The following is a 19,752-nucleotide window of genomic DNA, read 5'->3' on the forward strand; positions in this document are numbered from 1 at the left end:
AAAAATTCACTAAATACTAAAAATACAAAAAAAATACGAGAATTCAATATATTTTTTATATTTTTATGTATTTATAAATTTTTGAAAATATTTTTTTATAATTTTTTTACTTTTTAGATACATCTAAGTAAGGTGCACATAAAAAAGTAAAAAAATATTTAAAATTTCAAAAATATTCACTAAAAACAAAAAAATGCGAAAATCAAAAACTTCATTTTTTAAAAAACTTAATTGAAAAAACTCAAATCAAACATACTAAACATGTTTTCCATCAAACACACTGAGAAAAAGAATGGAAAGGGACACAACTGCATAGATGAACAGAGCAAAAGTAAGCCTTTCATTACAAAGAAAAAAGTAGAAGAAAGATATACAAGAAGGCTCAATACACGACTCCAAAGGAGTCAAAAATCACCACAAACATATTGTAACATTAACTAGTGAAGCCCCTAGCGACTATTATTCATGGTGGGATAATAGGAGTGTGGCATACAGAAGCTCATTCCATGAGTCTGGAACCCCTGGAAGGCACCAATGGCTGCAGTCTTGAATCGTCCCTGCACTGTTCTGTGGCTTTGGCAGCCTGAAAATTGAGGGGTGTCCGTCTTTTCTGTAATCTGTCATCTTCGTTATGTTCAGATAAAACACTGGTGTCTTCATCTCTGCTATTACTGACTCGAGCACACTCATCATCCATGGATATGGCACTAGGTAGGCGTCATTTTTGATCGGTTCAGTCTCACCATCGCAGTTTCCACCAGAGTTCCACTGACCTCCTCTGCATTGTCAAAAAATCCAATAGCTTGTCAAAAAAAACGACGAAAAAGAAAACAATCCCAGATGGCCTCATACTTTGTGCTAAATGACTTTGAAATTTTAGTTTCACTAGCTCACTGAACTTAGCTTAGGAGGTCCCCAGGGGCACCAAATTACAAAATTCAGCGGTTTTTGATAGAGAGGTTTGAGTCAGGCAAGGTCGGATTAGTCTACTGCCGTTTCAGCACTAGTAAAGATTCAGGCTCAAATTAGCCCCAAGTGATTGCATTTTAGTATTTGTAACTGTTTTTGTTGCAAAAAGAAGCAATAATTTTCAATATTTGGTGACATTTTTGTTTTCAAAGATTTTGAGAATTAGAAACAAACCGGAAATGAGAAGCTGAGTATCCTTGAAAGAAGACCCTGGTTCGATTGGCGTTGATATTGGCATCAACCCATTGCGCCCATGTCCTCAACGCCCTTGTATAGGCTTCTGCCACTTCTAGTCTGGGATATACATAATTTCCCTCTTGAAAGTAATTGTTTCTGAAATTAACAAAGCCATATCATAATTATCAATGGTTGGTGATCATAATCTTTGCTGTGATTTTGAAAGTACTTTTTTAGTACTAAAATTTTACCCTTTATAGGTTTTCTGGTGAGTCCACCAGTGCCCAGTATTGAAGATGATTATGTCAGCATCATGGTACTTTGTTGGGGAGCCTTGAATCATGTCCAGTCTCAGCGTTTCTCTTCGCGTTCCTGCCTTATCCAAAATCCTCCATTCTTGAACAAGGAATGGTGATTTTATGAAGTCAATTGAGAACTTATAATCCTAAACAATTCGCAGAAACTATGTAAGAATTAGTAATTCAGGAACAGAATCAATATTGAAGAACAAACAAGGTTTTTGAATTTGTAACAACCTTGAATCTGAAAGAATAGAACCCTTGAGTCCTGAATTCGCGCCTACCCGAAACTTCATAGACTTTTCTTTTATCAGGCAATGATTCTCTCAAAGCACAGACCAATGATTCCCACATGTTTCTGTTCAATGAATCCCCAACAAAAACCAATCTTTTCCCTCTCAACATCTTCAACATTTTCAACCCATCAAACCTACATCATTCAAAACAGAGACAACAGTGCGAACAGAGAAAACAAAACCTTATCAAATCAAACAAAGACTACATGAAAGATACATACGATGAAAAATTGAAGAGGGTTAATGTAAGACCTCGGAATTTGGCACCCATGTGGCTTCCACCGGAGCCTGAGGTAATCAGAATCAGGCCGGCCATTCTTGAAACAATCGAAGGAGCCATCAACAAACGGGCAAGACCCGGGCTGATAAACCCGGTTAGAATCGTCTACAACCCAATTACCATCAAAGATATCACAAGAAGTGATGTCCCCTGTTTCATGATCCCCTGTTTTTCTTGAATTCATGTCACTTGTTGTTACAGAGGAGAGACCAGTGGAGTCAGCACAACTCCTACCGGAGAACAAGGCGAAATGGGTGGTCGAGGAAGAGACGGAGGAGAGAGAGAGGAGGCGGGAGGCGAGAGTGGAGGCGATGGTGGTGGTCGGAGAGGCGTCGGAGAATGGGGAGGTGAAGTAGAAGAAGAAGAGAGCTGTGGTGAGAAGCAATGCGGTGATTGCTTGAGTTCTTGATCGAGAGAGAGGGCAAGAGAGGGTTCTTGAGAAGTGAGAGAGAGTGAAGTAGAGGTTCTTGAGAGAGGCCATTGGAGGAGGATCAATGGAGGAAAGGGATGGTGATGAAAAGAAATGAGTAGTGTAGTAGTGGTGGTGACTCTGTTTTTGTTCTTTTTTGTTGATTTCATCAGTGGCGGTTATGGCAAGTGTTTTTTTTTTTTTTTATAGGAAAATCTCTCTACTCTCTCGCAGGGCAAAGGCAGTGCCCCTTGCAGAGATCACCAGAGTGTCCTGCTAGCCGTTCAGAGCGAGGAAACTATAATCTGAAAACTTACCCCGATCTTCCAAGACAAACTCCGGTTAAGTCAGGACTCGCACAGTGAGAAATATTGAACTCACTTGATTAGATAACTTGAGACCCGATCTCCTAATCAACTATATTTCGCTCAAGAGATTGGCCCAATGGCAAGTTATGGCATTGTGTTTTCAAGAACTTGGGATTTCTAGTGTGGATGCGCAAAATGGTCCTCCCACGTGTAAAGGACAGTGGGTGGGTGTGTACTCTTATCCCATATAACACAAAATAAAAAAATAAAAATAAAGTATATTTAAATTTTTTTCCCTTCACATTTGTTAAAAACAAAAATATAAAAAAAACACAAATACTTTGGATCTGTTTGGTAATGTTTACGTTTTCAGTTTATATTTACAAAAATTTTATAAACTGGTTTTTGTTTATTTTTTAAAAAATATAAACTACAAACACGTTTGGTAATTGACAAAATGTTTAAAAAATTTTAAAAATATAAAAAAGAGTGAGAAATGGCAAGCGGTGGCAAGTGATAGTGGAAGATGGTGGTGGAAAGTGGTGACGGGGGGTGGTGGTGGGTAGTGGTGGTGGTGGTGGTGGATGGGTGGGTGACGGTGGTGGGTGATGAGTGGTAGCGAGTGAGTGGTGGTAGTAGGTAGGTGGCGGATGTCGGGTGGTGGCGGGTAAGTGGTGGGTGGTGGTGGTGGTGGGTGGGTGGGTGACGGCGGTGGATGGTAGCGAGTGGGTGGTGGTGGCAGGTGGGTGGCGAATGGCGGGTGGTGATGGTGGGTGGGTGGGTGACGGTGGCGGGTGGTGGGTGGTAGCGAGTGGGTGGTGGTGGCGGGTGGTGGTGGCAGGTGGGTGGCGGATAGCGGTGGGTGGTGGTAGGTGGCAGTGGTGGTGGGTGGGTGGGTGGGTGACGGTGGCGGGTGGTAGCGGCAGGTGGGTGGCGGGTGGGTGGTGGTGGTGGTGGTAGGTGGTGGTGGCGAGTAGGTGGTAGGTGGCTGGTGGTGGTGGGTGGCTGGTGGTGGATGGTGATGGTAGGTAGGCGGTGAGTAGTGGTGGCGGGTGGTGGTGGCGGGCGGTGGTTGGTAGTGGCGGGTGGTGAGTGGTAGAGGTGGCCGAATGTGATGGCTACTAGAGTTGGTAGCCAAGGTGTCATGCAGAGATTATGAAGTGGCTAGAGGATCACTAGAATGTGGTTAGAGGTCACAAGCAGTGAATGGAGGCTGTTAGAGATTATCAAAAGGTCATAAGAGGTCAGATGTGGTGGATGGTCATGGTGATCCAGTGGTGGGTTGTGGCCAGTGGGGTAGGAGAGGGAAGACAAAATAAAAAGTTTATTTTAAAAACAAAATAAGCTTCTTTGTTTTTCATTTTTAATTATTTTTAAAATTTTATAATCAATTCCACTTTCACAAAAATAATGTTTTTAGTTTTTTTAAAAAATGGAAAACAAAAATAGAAGCATTAAGGTTGACCCACACCAATTCCCATTCGATGGAGTTGGCTTTGATTGTTGGCCAAAATTAAGGAATCTAATTTAACTAGTAAAGAAATTGTCAGGTTGAATAACTACAGAGATACAGAGGTCAAGAAAAGATTAACCTATTTTAAGGTTCATTTTCTTAATTTCCAGTAGTTTGCATGTAATGGGTTTTTGAGTGATTAGCTTTGCTTCCAATTTCTTCGAGTGGGGATGCTCAAGACAAGATTTTAGTACTATTTTTTGGGTTGTGCTAACTTGAGAACAACAGGGTTATTATTATGATCATGTTTTTAAGCACAATAGCCGCCATTCTTTTTAGAGTGATAATAGAGAGCTCTAGAGTTAGAGTTTTAATGTCAACTCTAATGATGCGGCAATATATAAAAGAAAAATGCTTTGAAGTTCTAATTTTTAAGCTCTAAAGGTAGCTCTAATGAGTTGGCAGTGAGCTCCACCTACAGTGATGTGATGTTTTGATCTTGGTTTGTTTTTATTTTATTTTTTTTGTTCATTGCCATGTCATTAGTGCTCCATTAAGGTACCAAAATTAGTGGTTTGAATCATTACTGTATACAAAAATAAAAAAATAAAAAACAAAAATCCTTGGGAGCACTTAAGATGGAGCTCTAGGGAGAACTCTAATGAGTTGTCCCCTTATGATGTGATGGTTATATCTTTCTTTTCTTTTCTTTTTTGCATTTCTAATTTATTAGAGTTGGTTTAGTGCTATTTTTTTTAGAATTCTGAATTAACTCTAAAAAAAAATGCAACATCACAAGTCAAACTATCAAATCATAAGGTGGGACCCACCTCTAGAGCTTTCTTTAGAACTCCTCATTTAGAGGTCTCAAACATATTTGTTCTTTTTAGTTTCTTAAAGGGTCCGTTTATTTTGGATTATAGAGGATGAAATTGGATTAGAGTAGATGTAAAATTCAGTAATATTGTGTTTGTTTACAGCATGGAGAAAGAGATTCACAATATCTTGAGACTAGGAAGGGATTAGTAATCTCTCATGAAAGATGGTATTAAAAAAATAATCCCTTGAGATTAGAGGGGGATTGTAACAACCCTCATACTGTTTACTGATTAGGGACTGATTGATTACCGATAATCACCGATTACTGTTAAACGAAACGGATAATGACTGATAACTGACTGATAATTGAACTGAGTAAAGTACTGAACTGACTGATTGAAATTGGAATCTGAATTAACTGAGTATATGTTAGTTAATTGCATTCTATCTGTTTGATTGTCTGATTATGTGTTCATGTTTATATGTTTAAACTGCTAATTGAAGGCCTTATCGGCGGCCGAATTAGAAACCGATTGATGTTCCGTGACCCTCATAATTAATGTGATTTTATGGTATATTTATCTGAAAACTGATTAGGTATGATTAAATTAGATTAAAATAAGCCAATTAAAGAGTTTGCCATATTTACCATTTTGCCACTATCTCATATACACACACTTGAGCCTTATGTACACACTTGAAGAACATTTTGCTCAGCCATTTTGAGCACATCACCGACCTTGAGGGAGAAAGGGAGAGAATAGAGTTGTTCTTGGGGGTTTGGCTTAGTCAACTTGAAGAATTGAAGGGTAATTACTAATTTGAGCTCCCTCACTCCTAATTCTACACCCAAGGTAGGACATCCATCTTCTTGTTGCTGTTCTTGAGTTCATTCTTGCATGATTCATGTTAATTTGTAGAGCTAAGTCATGATTTGGTCCATAAATGAGGGATTGAAGATCATTTCTTGCATGCATGTTGGTATTGTTGCATTTTGAGGTTGATTACATGGACATTGGTACATGCATGCTCATATTGTTGTTATAGACCATGTTTCCATCTGATTTGAAAAGAAATGAGCTCTTTTGAAACAGCTTTGAAGCTTTAATTTGGTTTAAAACTCATGCATGACATGTTTGAATGTTGTTCTTGAAAATGGGTTTGAATATGGTTTTATTTGACTCACCTTTGGGGCTTGAATTCATGAATTGAGCTTTGAAACTTGTTATACATTGAATTTAATGATGTTTTCCAGATTTTGGGCCCAAGAGGTCGAGTTTGGAGTGGTTGAATGCTTGGTTTGAGCTTGGGAGGCAAATCTGGAAATTCCAGATTTGGCTTCCTCGCTCGAGCGAAGGATTCCCCGCTCGAGCGAGCACCTTTGTCCAGGGCTCCGCTCGAGCGACCATCGAGCGACCATCGCGCGTAAAATTTCAGCATCCAGTACTTTTGCTGTTTTGCAGACCGCTCGAGCGAAGGATTACTCGCTCGAGCGAAGCCTTTGATTTTGGACTTACGCTCGAGCGTAGAAAGTCTCGCTCGAGCGAGGCTCCTATTTTCAGCAAACTTTGCGAAATGTTTTCTAAGTGTATTTTTGCATCCTCATCCCATCCTAGGCATTCTTAGGCCTAGTTTAAGGCATCTTGACGAGGATATCATTGTAGAACACACCAAGGCAAATTAGGGATTAAGTTATGAGATTTCCCAACTGTGTAGCTTAGTGTGTTCAACCTGTTAACTGTGTAGGGTTGGCGACTGGGGAGACACGCTCTAGCATACTGTAGCCCAGAACTCTGTGAGTAACAATTGTGTAAAGATATGTTCAACTGATTATCTTCTGAATACTGAACTGAACTGTTTACTGAACTGGTATTATTTACTGAATGAATGTATGTCCTTTATTTCTGAACTGTACTGTGGCATCCTTAGTATCTACGGTTTACTGTTACTGTTACTGTCACAGAGATCTCTGTCGGTTTCCTTGTGAAACCACTACTGTTTACTGACTGATGGCCATCATTACTGTTCGGTCTTTTAAGACCTACTGTTACTGTTATGCTAATGGATGTACCACATATGACTGTTTACTGTACTGAGCAACTGAATTACTGATTGAAATGAACTGCTTTCATTACTGTAAGGACATTCATTCTAAACCCCTTTACGCTTTATGTTATTCACTGGGCTTTAGCTCACTGCTCATATATATATGTAGGTGTACAGGCACCAGAACGGAGCTAGGAGCGTCAGGGTAACTCCAGTTTTGTCAAGCCAGCCTTTGTGCCTCACTGCGAGGTTCCGAGCCTACTGTTAAGGCTTAGGGGTGCTTTAGAATTTCCCCCTTTTTGTACTGTTTCACTGTTTTGTATAGACTGACTGTGTTATACAGGGATTAGGTCCCTGTACTGTGTGACTGTTAATTTTGTGTACTGTGTTGTACAGACGGAATGTTTTCTGTACCGCTATCTAGGGTTGAGTCCCTAGATTGAATGAATGTCAATATTGTACGTACTGTTTATGTATAAATGTGTGAAAACCCTTTTTGCATACAGACTGTCACAGCTCAATGGACACTATTTATTTACTGTATTGGCTTCCGCCAGGCCCTGTACTCTGTTTTACTGTATTACTGTTCTGCAGGCCTTCGGTAATCTCGGATTACTGGCCGGTTACGGTACTAAACCCATAGGGCCGGGTTTGGGTCGTGACAGGGATTTACTATTTTACCCTCTATTATCATACCTAATTTACTTACCCTACTTGATTAGTATGATCTTTTCTCTATCATTTTTTTAATTATTCCACCATTTTTTACTCCACCATTCTTTATGTCAAAATAATTTAATATAAAAATAATTTTTAATATAAAAATATAATAGTATAATAATATTTATACCAAAGAAAATTATATTAAAAAAATAAAATAGTACCAAAAAAAATATTTATGAATATGATTTTTAATATTAAAATATGTAATGCATTAATTAGTTGGTATAAACCCAAATTTGATAGTAATGCAACCAAAGAGTATTTGTAAAATTTTACATGGTTAATCTCACTCATATCTCTCAAAACAAGCAGGACTATTGCTAGTTCACTGATTATTAAACAAACAAAATTTTTCTTAGTTTTCTCACTAATAGTTTCCTCACTAATAATCCATTCACTAAACAATCACACCCAAAATATCTCTGAAAATAAACGGGTCCAAATGTTAAACTGTTTTGAAAAAAATAAAAAATTAAACAACTTGCTAAACAAATTTAGAAAACTGAATAGAAAACAGAAAACAAAAATAATACTAAATAGACCTATCATTACAAATTCTTCAACTATTACTGCATCATTATGAATTCTTAGGGGAAAAAAAAATTGATACACAATCCTTGTGACAAACTATGACAATAATTATAATTACAGTTAATGACACCATAAACATAAGCTAGATCCCAGCTAATCAATACATAAGCCAAACATAATTTATTGCTTATTAGTGTTTAAGCAAAGCAAAGTTGTACATTAATTATCATCTTATGCAGCAACAGTGCCAACTTTCAATCCATTTTGCCATATTAACAACTCATATCAAAAGCACTAAAATCATCCACACAAGTCCAACCATAATGGGCATGATGGTAATCTTGTCTGCCTTGCTTGTTTTAGCTTGAATATGCTCTGCTACATTAAAATTACCTGCAAAAACCAAAAACAAAAACAATAAAAACAACCATATTATTGTAATTGTTTCTAAATGAGGAAAAGAAAATAGCAAACGAGTTGATGGTATGAAAAATTTACCTCTCTGACTGCCATAGCCACAGCCTGCTTTAATGGTGTCTCTCACATCCTGTATTGTGGCCTTGTTGTAAAACTCAAAGTTTATTAGTATGTTCCCAATGCAGTCGAGCACAAGGTGTGTCTCTGCCAAACACGGCCCATTGCAGTATTGATTGATGTGTTCAGGTGGCACATTGAGGCTCCCGCTCTGATCCAATCTATATGATTCGTCACAACTGCTGTAAATCTGCACCATGTCATTAGATTGATCGCCCACTAAATATCACAGAATTAAAACACAAGGAAGAATAAATCAAAGGAAAAAAAATGCAGAACTATTGATACATAGGAGTATATGTATGTTTACTAGAGGTGGGTGCATATGTCATGTATGTGTAATTATGTATTTGGAAACAAGGGTTGGTGGAGGATGCCAAAATACTGTTCAAAGGTTGTGAGTGCACCATCCACCATATTTGGAAACAAGGGAATTTGTGTGCGGACGCACTAGCCAAGCTGGGTGCAGACCAACCAGAGGACATGCTGGTGGTGAACGAACCACCAACTGAACTGAGCAGTTTTCTGCTGGCAGACATGTTAGGAATCTCAAGGGAAAGGGGCTAGCCCTCCCCCTGCTTCTTTCTTTCCGATATAACGTTACTGGGCTTTGAATTATGTATTTAAATTTTTGGATGATTTATTGAAATGAGAATTGTTAGTTTATTATTGTATCATGTTAGTGTTAGTTAGTTTATTATTGTATAAAGGTTAGTGATGTTAGTTTATTATTGTATCATGTTAGTGTTAGTTAGTTTATTATTGTATAAAGGTTAGTGTATATCAGTGCTATTAGAATATGATAGTTAGTATTAGTCATAATGAATGTTCCCATTTACTTTCTCTTTCGGTGCAAATTGGTGGCACCCTATGTAGCTTTTCCTCTCTATAAAAGAGAGTGTAAATCTCCTAATAATACACACAATAACTGAATAATTCAGTGGCTATTTCTCTCTCTCTCACTCTCTCAAATTATTGTTTCATGGTATCAGAGCCCAGTGTTACATTTCTGGCAATTTTCGATTTTGGTGTTTAGTCCCGTACACAGTGGCATACATCAAATCGCTCGGAATTTTCTCACGATTCCAACGGCACCTAGCCCGTTCTCAGAACACCCTCCACGCGCCCACACGCGCCGCCTTTACCTTCAGCGCGTCACCAGCTCCGCCACCACTCTCACACGCGCCCGCACGCGCCATCTGTTGCTACTCACCTCCGCCACGCGCCTCCACGCGCCCACACAACCGCGGCTGACGTCAGCCCTGCCACTCCCGTACGCCGCGCCTGCTATTGTGCGCCTTTCGTGCGCCGCTTCACTACATTGCACTCGTGTGCGCCAAAACGGCTATTGTGCGCCGCGCCTGCGCCTGTTCGCTACCGTGCGCCGCCGCCTTCCTGCTAACGTGCTCCTCCCTGCACTCTGCTAACGTGCGCCGCTGACATCATCGCTGACATCATCTCTGTCCAGCAGCCTTTTTTGGCTATTTTCGACCTTCCGGACTCACTGGTACACTCTGTTTTACCAAATTTTGCTCCTACAGGTCTCTTCCTGTTGCGTTAATCCTACTTAACTAGTATTATGGATCGTCTTGACACCTCCCATCCCATTTCCGTTATTCTGAATGGTTCAAACTATGTTCTGTGGGCCCAAGCCATGTCTTCCTTTCTTAAAGGCAAGAAGCTCTGGCGAATTGTCACCGGGGATGTGACTAAACCAGTCAAAGAAAGTGCCACTACTGAAACTACTGTTCATACTGCTACATATGAAGACCGACTTGAGGAATGGGACAGTAAGAATTACCAAATCATTACCTGGTTTCGTAATACCTCTGTTACCTCTATCAGTCTTCAATTTGGCCGCTTTCAGCTTGACTCTGTAACTACTCCTGCGAAAGACATCTGGGATTTTTTGAAAGACCGATACCAGACTACTGGTCTTGCCCATCAATATCAACTTCAGAACCAACTTCACCGCATGCGCCAAGAATCCACTCAGTCTATTAATGACTTCCTTTCTCAAATATACTCTGTTTGGGATCAGCTTGCTCTTTCAGAACCAACCTGGCATGACCCCGAAGATGCAGTTTTATTTACTAACCATCGCAACCAGCAAAGGTTGGTGCAATTTCTCATGGCTCTTACCCCCTCTTTTGAGCCCGTACGTGCCTCTCTGCTTCATCGCCATCCCTTGCCCACTCTTGAACAAGCCATTTCTGAGTTGCTATCAGAGGAGACTCGTCTAGGTACTCTTCAAACTCATCATGTGGACTCTGTTCTTGCCACTCCTCCGTCCCGGCCATCATTTACCCAGCGGACAACTGCTTGCCTCTATTGTCAGAATCGGGGCCTTCCTTCAACCCATCTCCTAGTCAATTGCCCCGTCAGATCCTGCCGCTACTGCAACAAACTTGGTCCTGGTCATCTGCAACAGGATTGTTTTCGCAATCCATCCCGCTCATCCTCCAATAGCCACTCCTCTCGCGGTGGCTCTTCCCGGGGAAGTTTTCATCGTTCCGGCAACCAGTCTCATCACACTGCTACTTCTGCTTCCGGGAATCAGTCTTATCACACTGCTGCTGCTGCTTCCGGGAATCAGTCTCATCAGATTGATTGTCATTTTATTCGCCAGCATGTCACCTGTGGAACTGTTCATCTTCTTCCTATTGCCTCAGTCGATCAACCCGCTGATATCTTCACTAAAGCTCATCCTCCTGGCCGCTTTCATGATCTTGTTTCCAAACTCAACTTGGTTGATGCTTTCCCTCCTTGAGTTTGCGGGGGGATGTTAGTTTATTATTGTATCATGTTAGTGTTAGTTAGTTTATTATTGTATAAAGGTTAGTGATGTTAGTTTATTATTGTATCATGTTAGTGTTAGTTAGTTTATTATTGTATAAAGGTTAGTGTATATCAGTGCTATTAGAATATGATAGTTAGTATTAGTCATAATGAATGTTCCCATTTACTTTCTTCTTTCGGTGCAAATTGGTGGCACCCTATGTAGCTTTTCCTCTCTATAAAAGAGAGTGTAAATCTCCTAATAATACACACAATAACTGAATAATTCAGTGGCTATTTCTCTCTCTCTCACTCTCTCAAATTATTGTTTCAAGAATTACGAATGGGCTTTGAAAACTAGTTGACAGTTACTGTGGCATGCTTTATCCATTCAATTAGCAATTGTATGGGCATTTTTAGAAATTAAAATTGTGCGACAAAATTTTTTAAAATTGTTCTGAGTTATGTATTTTATATAATAGAATAAATATATTGTCAAAGCCTACAAAATCAAGCAAATGCCTAGACTCCCATTTGGTTTTTGCTTCAACAACAACCAAAAAAAAAAAGTTAATAGAATCCACCATGGGCAAGTGCTAAAAAAGTTTAATTATTTTTTTAGCATTTGTCTAAAACATCAACTTTTTTTAGCAACAAAATTATCCTTAAAAAGAAAAACGACTCGTGTGAAAATAGTCACGAAATGAGCAAATATGTGAAGGCCAGTAACTTTCAAAAGCCATATACTTGAGCTGTAGCCTGGGGGAGGGAAGATTTGCCTGTGGCAACGGTTGAATTCTTGTTCTCCGAGTAAGGTGTTAACATTCTAACCAACTATGCTAGTCCCAATTGGTTCTCGAGCCACATATTTCTGTGAAAAATAAGAATTTTCATGTTTTCACAAGTAAAAACTCAGTCACTTACATAATTATTATTGAAACAGATCAAGGCTTTGTCAACAATTTGAGTTGGATCCACAATAGCAGCACCAGTTTGAGGGACATTTTCATCTGCCATTCCTGAAAAGGATTAAATGAAAATATAAATCATGATGCATATATATACACACACATATAAATCATGAGTATGAGAGCGAATTTATGCTTTCAGAAACACACCAAATTTGCTGCTGAAAACAGAGATGTAGATCAGAAACAAAGCTAAAAGCCAGTGCTTGACTGTGACTGATGTGAATGCCATTGTAGGAACTAACCAGTTTATAATTCAAGCGCATGGAAGCGAGGGGGGATATATTTTTGTTAACTAAATATATAAGTGAAGGCATGAAACTTATTAGACAGTTAATGGTTGCTTCTAAACCATCCCTACCTAATTCCAGAATATCCCACTTTTCAACATCACTACTAATGCATGATTAAAAACATATTTAAGAAATTACCCATACTTAGATCCATTTGATTTGCATACTTTTAACCAACCTTTGCACCGGGCCCATAATGGGAAAATTTAAATTAATACATATATTTTAAAATTTTACTCACAAAGATATCTAAGATTTTACCTTGACTAATCTCTCAAGTACATGCAATCTCCTGTTCTACATATATTAAGTAATTATTAGGCCAAAGTCATGGAGATAGCCTCGGGGGAGAGTGGAGAATAGAATATTTAACCATTGGCCCACTCTTTCAGGGTCGAATTCATGACTTACCATATGAGAATCATAAAAAATTAAATTAATCAATATGTATTGTGCATATGGTAAAGAAACCATCTTGTAACAGGAGAATTGTAATGGAAGTTTGTTTTGTAAATTGAATTGGAAATGGAAAACCACCATCAGGTAGACTGCTTTCTCTTTCTGGGCTAAAAAAAAAAAAAATTGGATGAGGGTAGAGGTGACTAAGAGGAGAAGGCAGTTGGAGTGCAAGTCACCAACTTTCACTTCTTGTGATCTTTTCCTTTTCAAGTTTTGAAATATTAATGTAAATTCCTTCTTCATACGTCATTACAACCTTACCTTCCACTGGTGAGAAAAATTAAGAAATCGAGGAGTTAAAAGTCGGGACGTCACTCCCAGTAAATGAGTGTTGCATCCATTAGGCAAGCCCACAGTCCCAAATAATGACTTGCCCAGAAGCATATTGTGTGTTATTAGGGCACTTGACTGCATTGAGCTGGGGCAAATAGGTCTGAACATTTCAAATGTTACTTGAGGTACTTAAAAAAGTCACTTGGGTGAACTTGACAAAAAGGAGGTTGCTTCTACCAAGGAGGTCAGAGTTGGCAAACCCCCACTTGACTGACAACCTTGCTATGTAGAAAGTTGCAAATCCAATTACTTGGGTAAAACTTTGGAGAAAGAAAGAAATAACCGTCTAGAAGACTGTTCAGCAAGCCCAAGCTCCAAATTAGCAGTTCCACAATTCAACTTGCTTGAGGCGAAAATTGTCCTTAAAGCCAAATTAAAAAAATAAAATAAAAAACACTTGTTAAGCTTAGGTTGCATAATGTTTTATTCAAGGGTAAATTACAAAAACACCCTCTGAGATTTATTTAAATTACAAATCACCCCGTGGCTCTAAAAATTACATTATGCCCCATAAGATTTCTAATTTCATAACAAATAAGTCCTTTTATTAATAAATCATCAATTTAATTAACAGTTTTAAATAATGTTAAAATTTTATTTCAATTAATAATTCAGATAATTTTATTATTGAATAAGTGAACAGTTAGAAATTTTACTTTTTCAATTAATTCTGTTAAATAAAAAATTCTAACAGGAAGGTATTTATAATTTTCCAAACCACAAGGGACAATTCGTATTTTAAGCAAATCTCAGAAGGTATATTTGTAATTTACCTTTTATTCAACATTTCCACCAACAACTTTTTGAAATGAAATGAGGTATAAACCCATCATCAAGAAATGAAAATGATCTAGAAGCAAATTAAATAATGTGCATTCAAAATAAATCAATAACCCAACATTCTCACACTATTCACAATTTGCAATAACAAAATGGAAGGAAATGGAACCTTTATTTCAATTTACAAGAAAGAAAAATTTATGAATTATAAAACTACAAAGTTACAATAGAAGGAAAAAAGAACAGGTTTAGCTACCTCTGATCGACCTAGAACTCGCCCTCTGATGTGGGGAATGTTACAAACAATCAGGAGGTATGTCCAATAAAAACAACTTTGCTCCATTTCGTTCTCCATACAATGTTAAGTCAAAAAACTGCCATCACTCAGACCAAAAATGAGAAAGAATCGTCATCACAAAAGTAGTCCCATTGCCATAATAGCAAAATAATGTAAGATAATGTGTCTTCTTGAAAATCAAGGGATAATCTTTGAATCTGTGTTTGTGTGAAAGAACTCATCAATGTGCTCTTCTATGCAAAAAAAAAAACCAGCTTTTGAGCATTATTCACTAATGATTTCTATTGAGCTGGCTACTTGTTTCTTCCAAATCCAATTTTGGCACACTGAGAAAAGCAGTTCTTGACCCATTCAAGCTGTTTAGAACCAGACACTGCATACACAACCACTGAAGCTCAGTACATAATCTTCAATCAAATTAATACTAATTTTAGGTCAAATCAACATATAAATAAATTTGTATCCAGCTTTAAATTATTCAAGCTGTTTGAAGATCTTTTCAAATATTTCTAATCTGAAAAAACGGGTTCAGCCAAAGACAGACCAACAAATCTCACCAATGGCACATTCTAGTAGCAGGGCACATGTTAGAGTTGCATATAAAGATTTAATTCCTGAGGTATTCAGGAAATACTGTCTAAATTGGTAGATAGTTTCTGCCATAAACAGCATTTAATGGGAATGAAAGAGAAAAGCCTCGTCCACACATGTATATATAATATACATATATGTACATGTATGTAAATGGCATACTCATATATATATATGTAGCATGTGCTTCAAAACACAATCATCAAATAAGTCAAAGTATAAAAATAATAAATTATCATCAGGGAAGTCCAACCTGTGAAGCAAACCAAAAATAAAAAATAAAAATTGTAAGCACATCAATGATTTGACCCTCTTTTTTGTTTAAAAAATATCAGATATATACATTCTTAATAATAATAATAAACTTTTTTTAACTCTTTTTTTTTTTTTTTTTTTGTAAGCCTATTCAATCCCTTCCATAAAGTTAAATTCAAATCATTGGAATTTTAAAAACAAACTTGCAATTTATTTAAACAAGGAAGCAGTACACAAAAAAAAAAATAAAATAATAATAATAATAATTAAACATATATATTGGAAAAATTCTTATGCAAGATCCAAGCCAATCATGCAACAAGCATATTCCACAAGAAAAAAAAGAAAATTTTTAGCAGGGGGCAACAATGGAGTTGCTGTTACATACCTAAGATGTACTTGATTCTAGAATACAGCAGGCAACACATTAGCCAAAGCCAAAACTCCACAAGTCAGCTGAAACTCGTAAATCAGTAATAACTTTTAACAATCTGAAAGAAACCCTTATACTACAAAACAGGGATGGGTTTCAATACAATTCCCTTCTTTTCATATTTCTTCACTATGCCCCATGCCTCCTCAAGGTGAGCTGACTGGACTAGAGCATCAATAAATGTGTTGCACGTATAAGCATCCGGGGTGCACCCATTTCCCTCCATTGAGAAAAACAAGTTTTTAGCTTCATCAAATCTCCCTGATTCACAAAGAACCTTAATAAAAGCACTATAAGTAAAATTGTCTGGAGTCAAATCTAATCTCAACATGGTTACAAGAACTTTCTGTGCTTTTTCAATCTTATTCATTTTACAATAACTTTGGATGAGAGCATTAAAAGAGAAAACATCTGGGCTTATTCCATCAGCTTGCATCTTTTTCAGAAGTTTCATCGATCTAGCAACATCACCAATGATGCACAATGAACGGATTAAGATATTGTATGTAATAGCATTTGGAGTGACTCCCCACTCCACCATTTCTGAGAAACAATCGAAAGCATCCTCGATTTTGTGTACCCGACAAAGGCCGTCAATTATTGAGCTGAAAGTGAAAATATCAGGCTTAAAACCATGCTGTAAGAGCATCTCCAACAGCTCTCGTGCCTTACCAACCTCCCCAGCCTTGCAATACCCACTAATAAGGGTGTTCAAAGTAACAAGATTCGGACCAATACCCCTTTGACACATCTCTCTGAAAGTTTCTGATGCTCTGTCAATCATTTTAGCTTTGGAGAAGCAATCAATTATCATGTTATATGAAAAGACATTTGGCACAAGTCCATCCCGGAGCATCTGATTTAAATACCAATCCCCTTCCACTACTCTTCCAACCTTGTATAAAATCTCAGTAAGTGCAAGGTAAGTATTAAAGCCGAGTTTCAAACCTTTCTCGGTCAAACTATCTAGTATATCACATGCCTCCTCAAGGTCCAATCCGTTAATCAAACAAGTCATTACGATGTTAAAAGTTGAACTGTCAGGCAAATAACCTCTCCCCTCAATTTTCCTAAAAAATGAGGCTACCTCTCGCGGCAAAGAATTGCTACAAAGACAATGCAGTATAGCATCACAAGCCACTTTAGGCAAGATAGGCTTTCTCTCCACAAACTTAGACAACAATTCAAATGCCTTGTGTGGCGACAAACAACGAAACACTCCATTAACTAAAGATCTGTAGGTAGCTTCATTTGGATGTACATTCCTCTCTTTCATTTTCTCAAATAGCTTAAACGCTTCATCAACCTTTTTCGCATTACAAAACCCGTCAACAAGCATCGTATAAGTAATTACATTAGGCGCGTATCCCAAACTCTCCATCTGTTTCACCAATCGTAGCGCCTCATCCACTACCCCAACCTTGCAAACTCCATGAATGAGGAAATTATATGTATACCTATCAGGACTGCAGTTATCAGCAGGCATCTGTTGGAATTTCAAATAAGCCAAATCAAGCGAATTGGATTTCACCAACGCATCAATGACCGCATTATACAATCTAGTAGTTGGATTAAGACCCAAGTATGAAATCTGCCCAAAAACCTCAGCACAATACTTAGCTAGACCTAATCTCCCCCAACTACCAATCAAAATACAAAGCAAATCTTCTGTAACCACACACCCAGAGTTTCGAATGTCTTGAATCAACTCAACCGACAACAAAACCGGCCCGCTTCGATAAAGGGAATTCGCTAAAACCCCCCGAATCGACTGGTTCTTCGCGGCTAAAGGATTGATATTCGAAACCCAGATGTAAAATCTTAAAGGGTGCAATGGATTTTCTTGATTTTGCAAAACACTCACAATTGACTGAGCATCCAAACCAATCCTCTTCGCTTTAAACTCGTGGTTTAGCAACAAAAACCAGTCTTTTCTTGATAAAATCTGAGAAATGTAATGATGATCGATTGGTTTTAAATGAACCCTCTGTTTATTAGCTGAAATAGTAGTGTTAGAACTAGGAGACAAGTTGGGGTTTGTAATAAGTTGAGGGTTCAATGAAGACTTACCTCTAAAAGGAACTAGAGTGTTATTACCAGTGGGTTTGTGGTGAAGAGGTGTGAAAGATTTGGAATTTGAAGGGTTTTCTCTGTTTTGTTTGGTCTGATTGGTGAGCTCTTCTGAGAGGTTTCGTATTACAGGTGAAGCCCTAGAAGCCAGAGAAGAAAGGCCTCTCATGTCCCTGCGCAGAACACAATGCAAGAGCAGAATGGGTTGATTCGCAGGGCTTTGTTGATCCCTGGACCGGTAGTTGAACCGGTTTTTTTGTTTTTTTGATAAATTATAAATATAGATTGTTCTAAAAATTACAAATATTCCTTTATTAAAAATAAAAAAAAAATTCTAATTTCTTTTTTATACAACAATAAAATTACATAAATTATTAATTGAAATATATATCTAACACTATTAAAAATTATTAATTAACTTGATAATTTATTAATGAATAATGTTTGGTAGCTCGAGACTTCTCCCCCGAATCCCCCTAATGTCCAAAATGACGTCGTTTTGGGCATTAGGCTTTTTTTTTTTTTTTTCCCTCCATTTTCATGCAGGGGGAAGAGGGAGAGGAAGAGGGAGAGAAAGAGAGAAGAAGAGAGAAGAAGAGGGAAGAAGAGGGTCGTCGTCGCAGCTCCGTCCGCCGTCGTCGCAGCTTGTCGCCTCCGCCTCTGCCCGATCGTCGTCGCAGGCCGATCGTCGTCCGTCTCTGCCTCTGCCTCCTCCGTCCACACCTCCGCCTCCGCCCCCCACCTCCAGCCCAATTTATTAGCCCCCTCTAGTCCCTTCTTCTCTCTCCTCCTCCTTCTTCCCTCTCTCCTTCTTCCCTCTCTTCTTCTTCTTCTTCCCTTCTGATCTTCCTTCTTCTGCACAGAGAAAAAAAAATAAAAATAAAAAACGGCAACATTTTGGAATTAGGGGGATTCGGGGAGCTCAAATTCGAACTCTCCAGCACGATCGTTTATTAATAAACGAGATCATTTGTTATATAATTAAAAAACTAAAAAAGTGGAATGTAACTTTTAAAATTATAAGAGCAATTTGTATTTGAAGAAAATCTCAGAGAGTATTTTTGTAATTTATCCTTTTTTATTGAGGAAATTAGAATCTATTGTAGGTTTAAAAAATAGTTTTAAATTAGTGATAAAGTTTATGAATAAGAAATCTCAAACTTTTTCATAAATTTTTAATTATTTTATAAAAACACTACTAATTGTAATTTTTTTATTTTTTTATTTTTGAGGATCAAGATTGTTACCGGTTTTATCCAAACCCTAGTCTGCATTCGATTTTAGTATTACGCAATTTTGAATTGGACCATTTCAAAATAGTTTTGCCTTGTTAAACATGTGATGGAATTTGGATGATCTTTTTTCATTTTAACCCAATTGATTCAATGACTTAAATACGAGATAAATAAAGGATTTTTTTACTAACCGGTCTTCCTTTTTATAGTTATTCCTTTCTTAGTCCTGAATATTGATGTTGTGCGCCAATAGATTTTGGAGTCCTTTTTTTGTATCTGTTTTACTCCTATTTTGTTTTTCCCTGTTTTGGCACGTTTCTATTTGATTTTTACGTTTCTATTTGATTTTTGCTATCAAAATACTGTGATGTGAGTTTAAGTTTTGGTTTGTGATTTGGATTTCTGTGGAACTTCG

General features: G+C 37.8%; 3 protein-coding genes across 5 annotated transcripts; all 3 read right to left on the bottom strand.

Annotated features, from left to right (window-relative positions):
* Positions 1-289: 289 nt before the first annotated feature.
* TBL4 (TRICHOME BIREFRINGENCE-LIKE 4) lies at positions 290-2,594 on the bottom strand. Its single transcript, XM_028210724.2, has 5 exons — positions 1,994-2,594; positions 1,683-1,875; positions 1,398-1,591; positions 1,144-1,302; positions 290-778 (listed from the first exon to the last, which is right to left on the bottom strand). The coding sequence occupies exons 1-5, from the start codon at positions 2,500-2,502 to the stop codon at positions 460-462; spliced, it is 1,374 nt and encodes a 457-aa protein (XP_028066525.2). The 5' UTR covers positions 2,503-2,594; the 3' UTR covers positions 290-459.
* Positions 2,595-8,306: 5,712 nt separating this feature from the next.
* On the bottom strand, positions 8,307-14,850 carry LOC114269400 (uncharacterized). 3 transcript variants are annotated; one of them, XM_082875832.1, is made up of 5 exons: positions 14,712-14,850; positions 13,959-14,036; positions 12,547-12,641; positions 8,809-9,034; positions 8,307-8,703 (listed from the first exon to the last, which is right to left on the bottom strand). In XM_082875832.1, exons 3-5 carry the CDS (start codon positions 12,637-12,639, stop codon positions 8,591-8,593), a joined length of 432 nt encoding a protein of 143 aa, XP_082731958.1. In that variant the 5' UTR covers positions 12,640-12,641; positions 13,959-14,036; positions 14,712-14,850; the 3' UTR covers positions 8,307-8,590. The 3 variants fall into 3 exon arrangements, with proteins under 3 accessions (XP_082731958.1, XP_082731959.1, XP_028066504.1); XM_082875833.1 differs by lacking the exons at positions 13,959-14,036; positions 14,712-14,850 and adding an exon at positions 13,604-13,677; XM_028210703.2 differs by lacking the exons at positions 13,959-14,036; positions 14,712-14,850 and adding an exon at positions 12,741-13,025.
* PPR40 (pentatricopeptide (PPR) domain protein 40) lies at positions 14,609-18,301 on the bottom strand. Its single transcript, XM_028210702.2, has 2 exons — positions 15,988-18,301; positions 14,609-15,126 (listed from the first exon to the last, which is right to left on the bottom strand). Exon 1 carries the CDS (start codon positions 18,269-18,271, stop codon positions 16,109-16,111), a length of 2,163 nt encoding a protein of 720 aa, XP_028066503.2. The 5' UTR covers positions 18,272-18,301; the 3' UTR covers positions 14,609-15,126; positions 15,988-16,108.
* Between the last annotated feature and the right edge of the window lie 1,451 nt (positions 18,302-19,752).

This window comes from Camellia sinensis, chromosome 6, assembly GCF_055761805.1.
Source record: "Camellia sinensis isolate YWXY chromosome 6, ASM5576180v1, whole genome shotgun sequence".
Classification (NCBI taxonomy): Eukaryota; Viridiplantae; Streptophyta; class Magnoliopsida; order Ericales; family Theaceae; genus Camellia; species Camellia sinensis.

Coding starts and splice junctions, on each gene's coding strand:
- TBL4 (XM_028210724.2), bottom strand. CDS start 2,502: ATGGCCTCTCTCAAGAACCTCTACTTCACTCTCTCTCACTTCTCAAGA. Junction 1,592..1,682: donor TCTATTCTTTCAGATTCAAG/GTTGTTACAAAT, acceptor CGAATTGTTTAG/GATTATAAGTTCTCAATTGA. Junction 1,303..1,397: donor CACCAGAAAACCTATAAAGG/GTAAAATTTTAG, acceptor TGTTAATTTCAG/AAACAATTACTTTCAAGAGG.
- LOC114269400 (XM_028210703.2), bottom strand. CDS start 12,822: ATGGCATTCACATCAGTCACAGTCAAGCACTGGCTTTTAGCTTTGTTT. Junction 12,642..12,740: donor TGTTTTCAGCAGCAAATTTG/GTGTGTTTCTGA, acceptor AATCCTTTTCAG/GAATGGCAGATGAAAATGTC. Junction 9,035..12,546: donor TCTGTTTCAATAATAATTAT/GTAAGTGACTGA, acceptor GACATGGTGCAG/ATTTACAGCAGTTGTGACGA.
- PPR40 (XM_028210702.2), bottom strand. CDS start 18,271: ATGAGAGGCCTTTCTTCTCTGGCTTCTAGGGCTTCACCTGTAATACGA.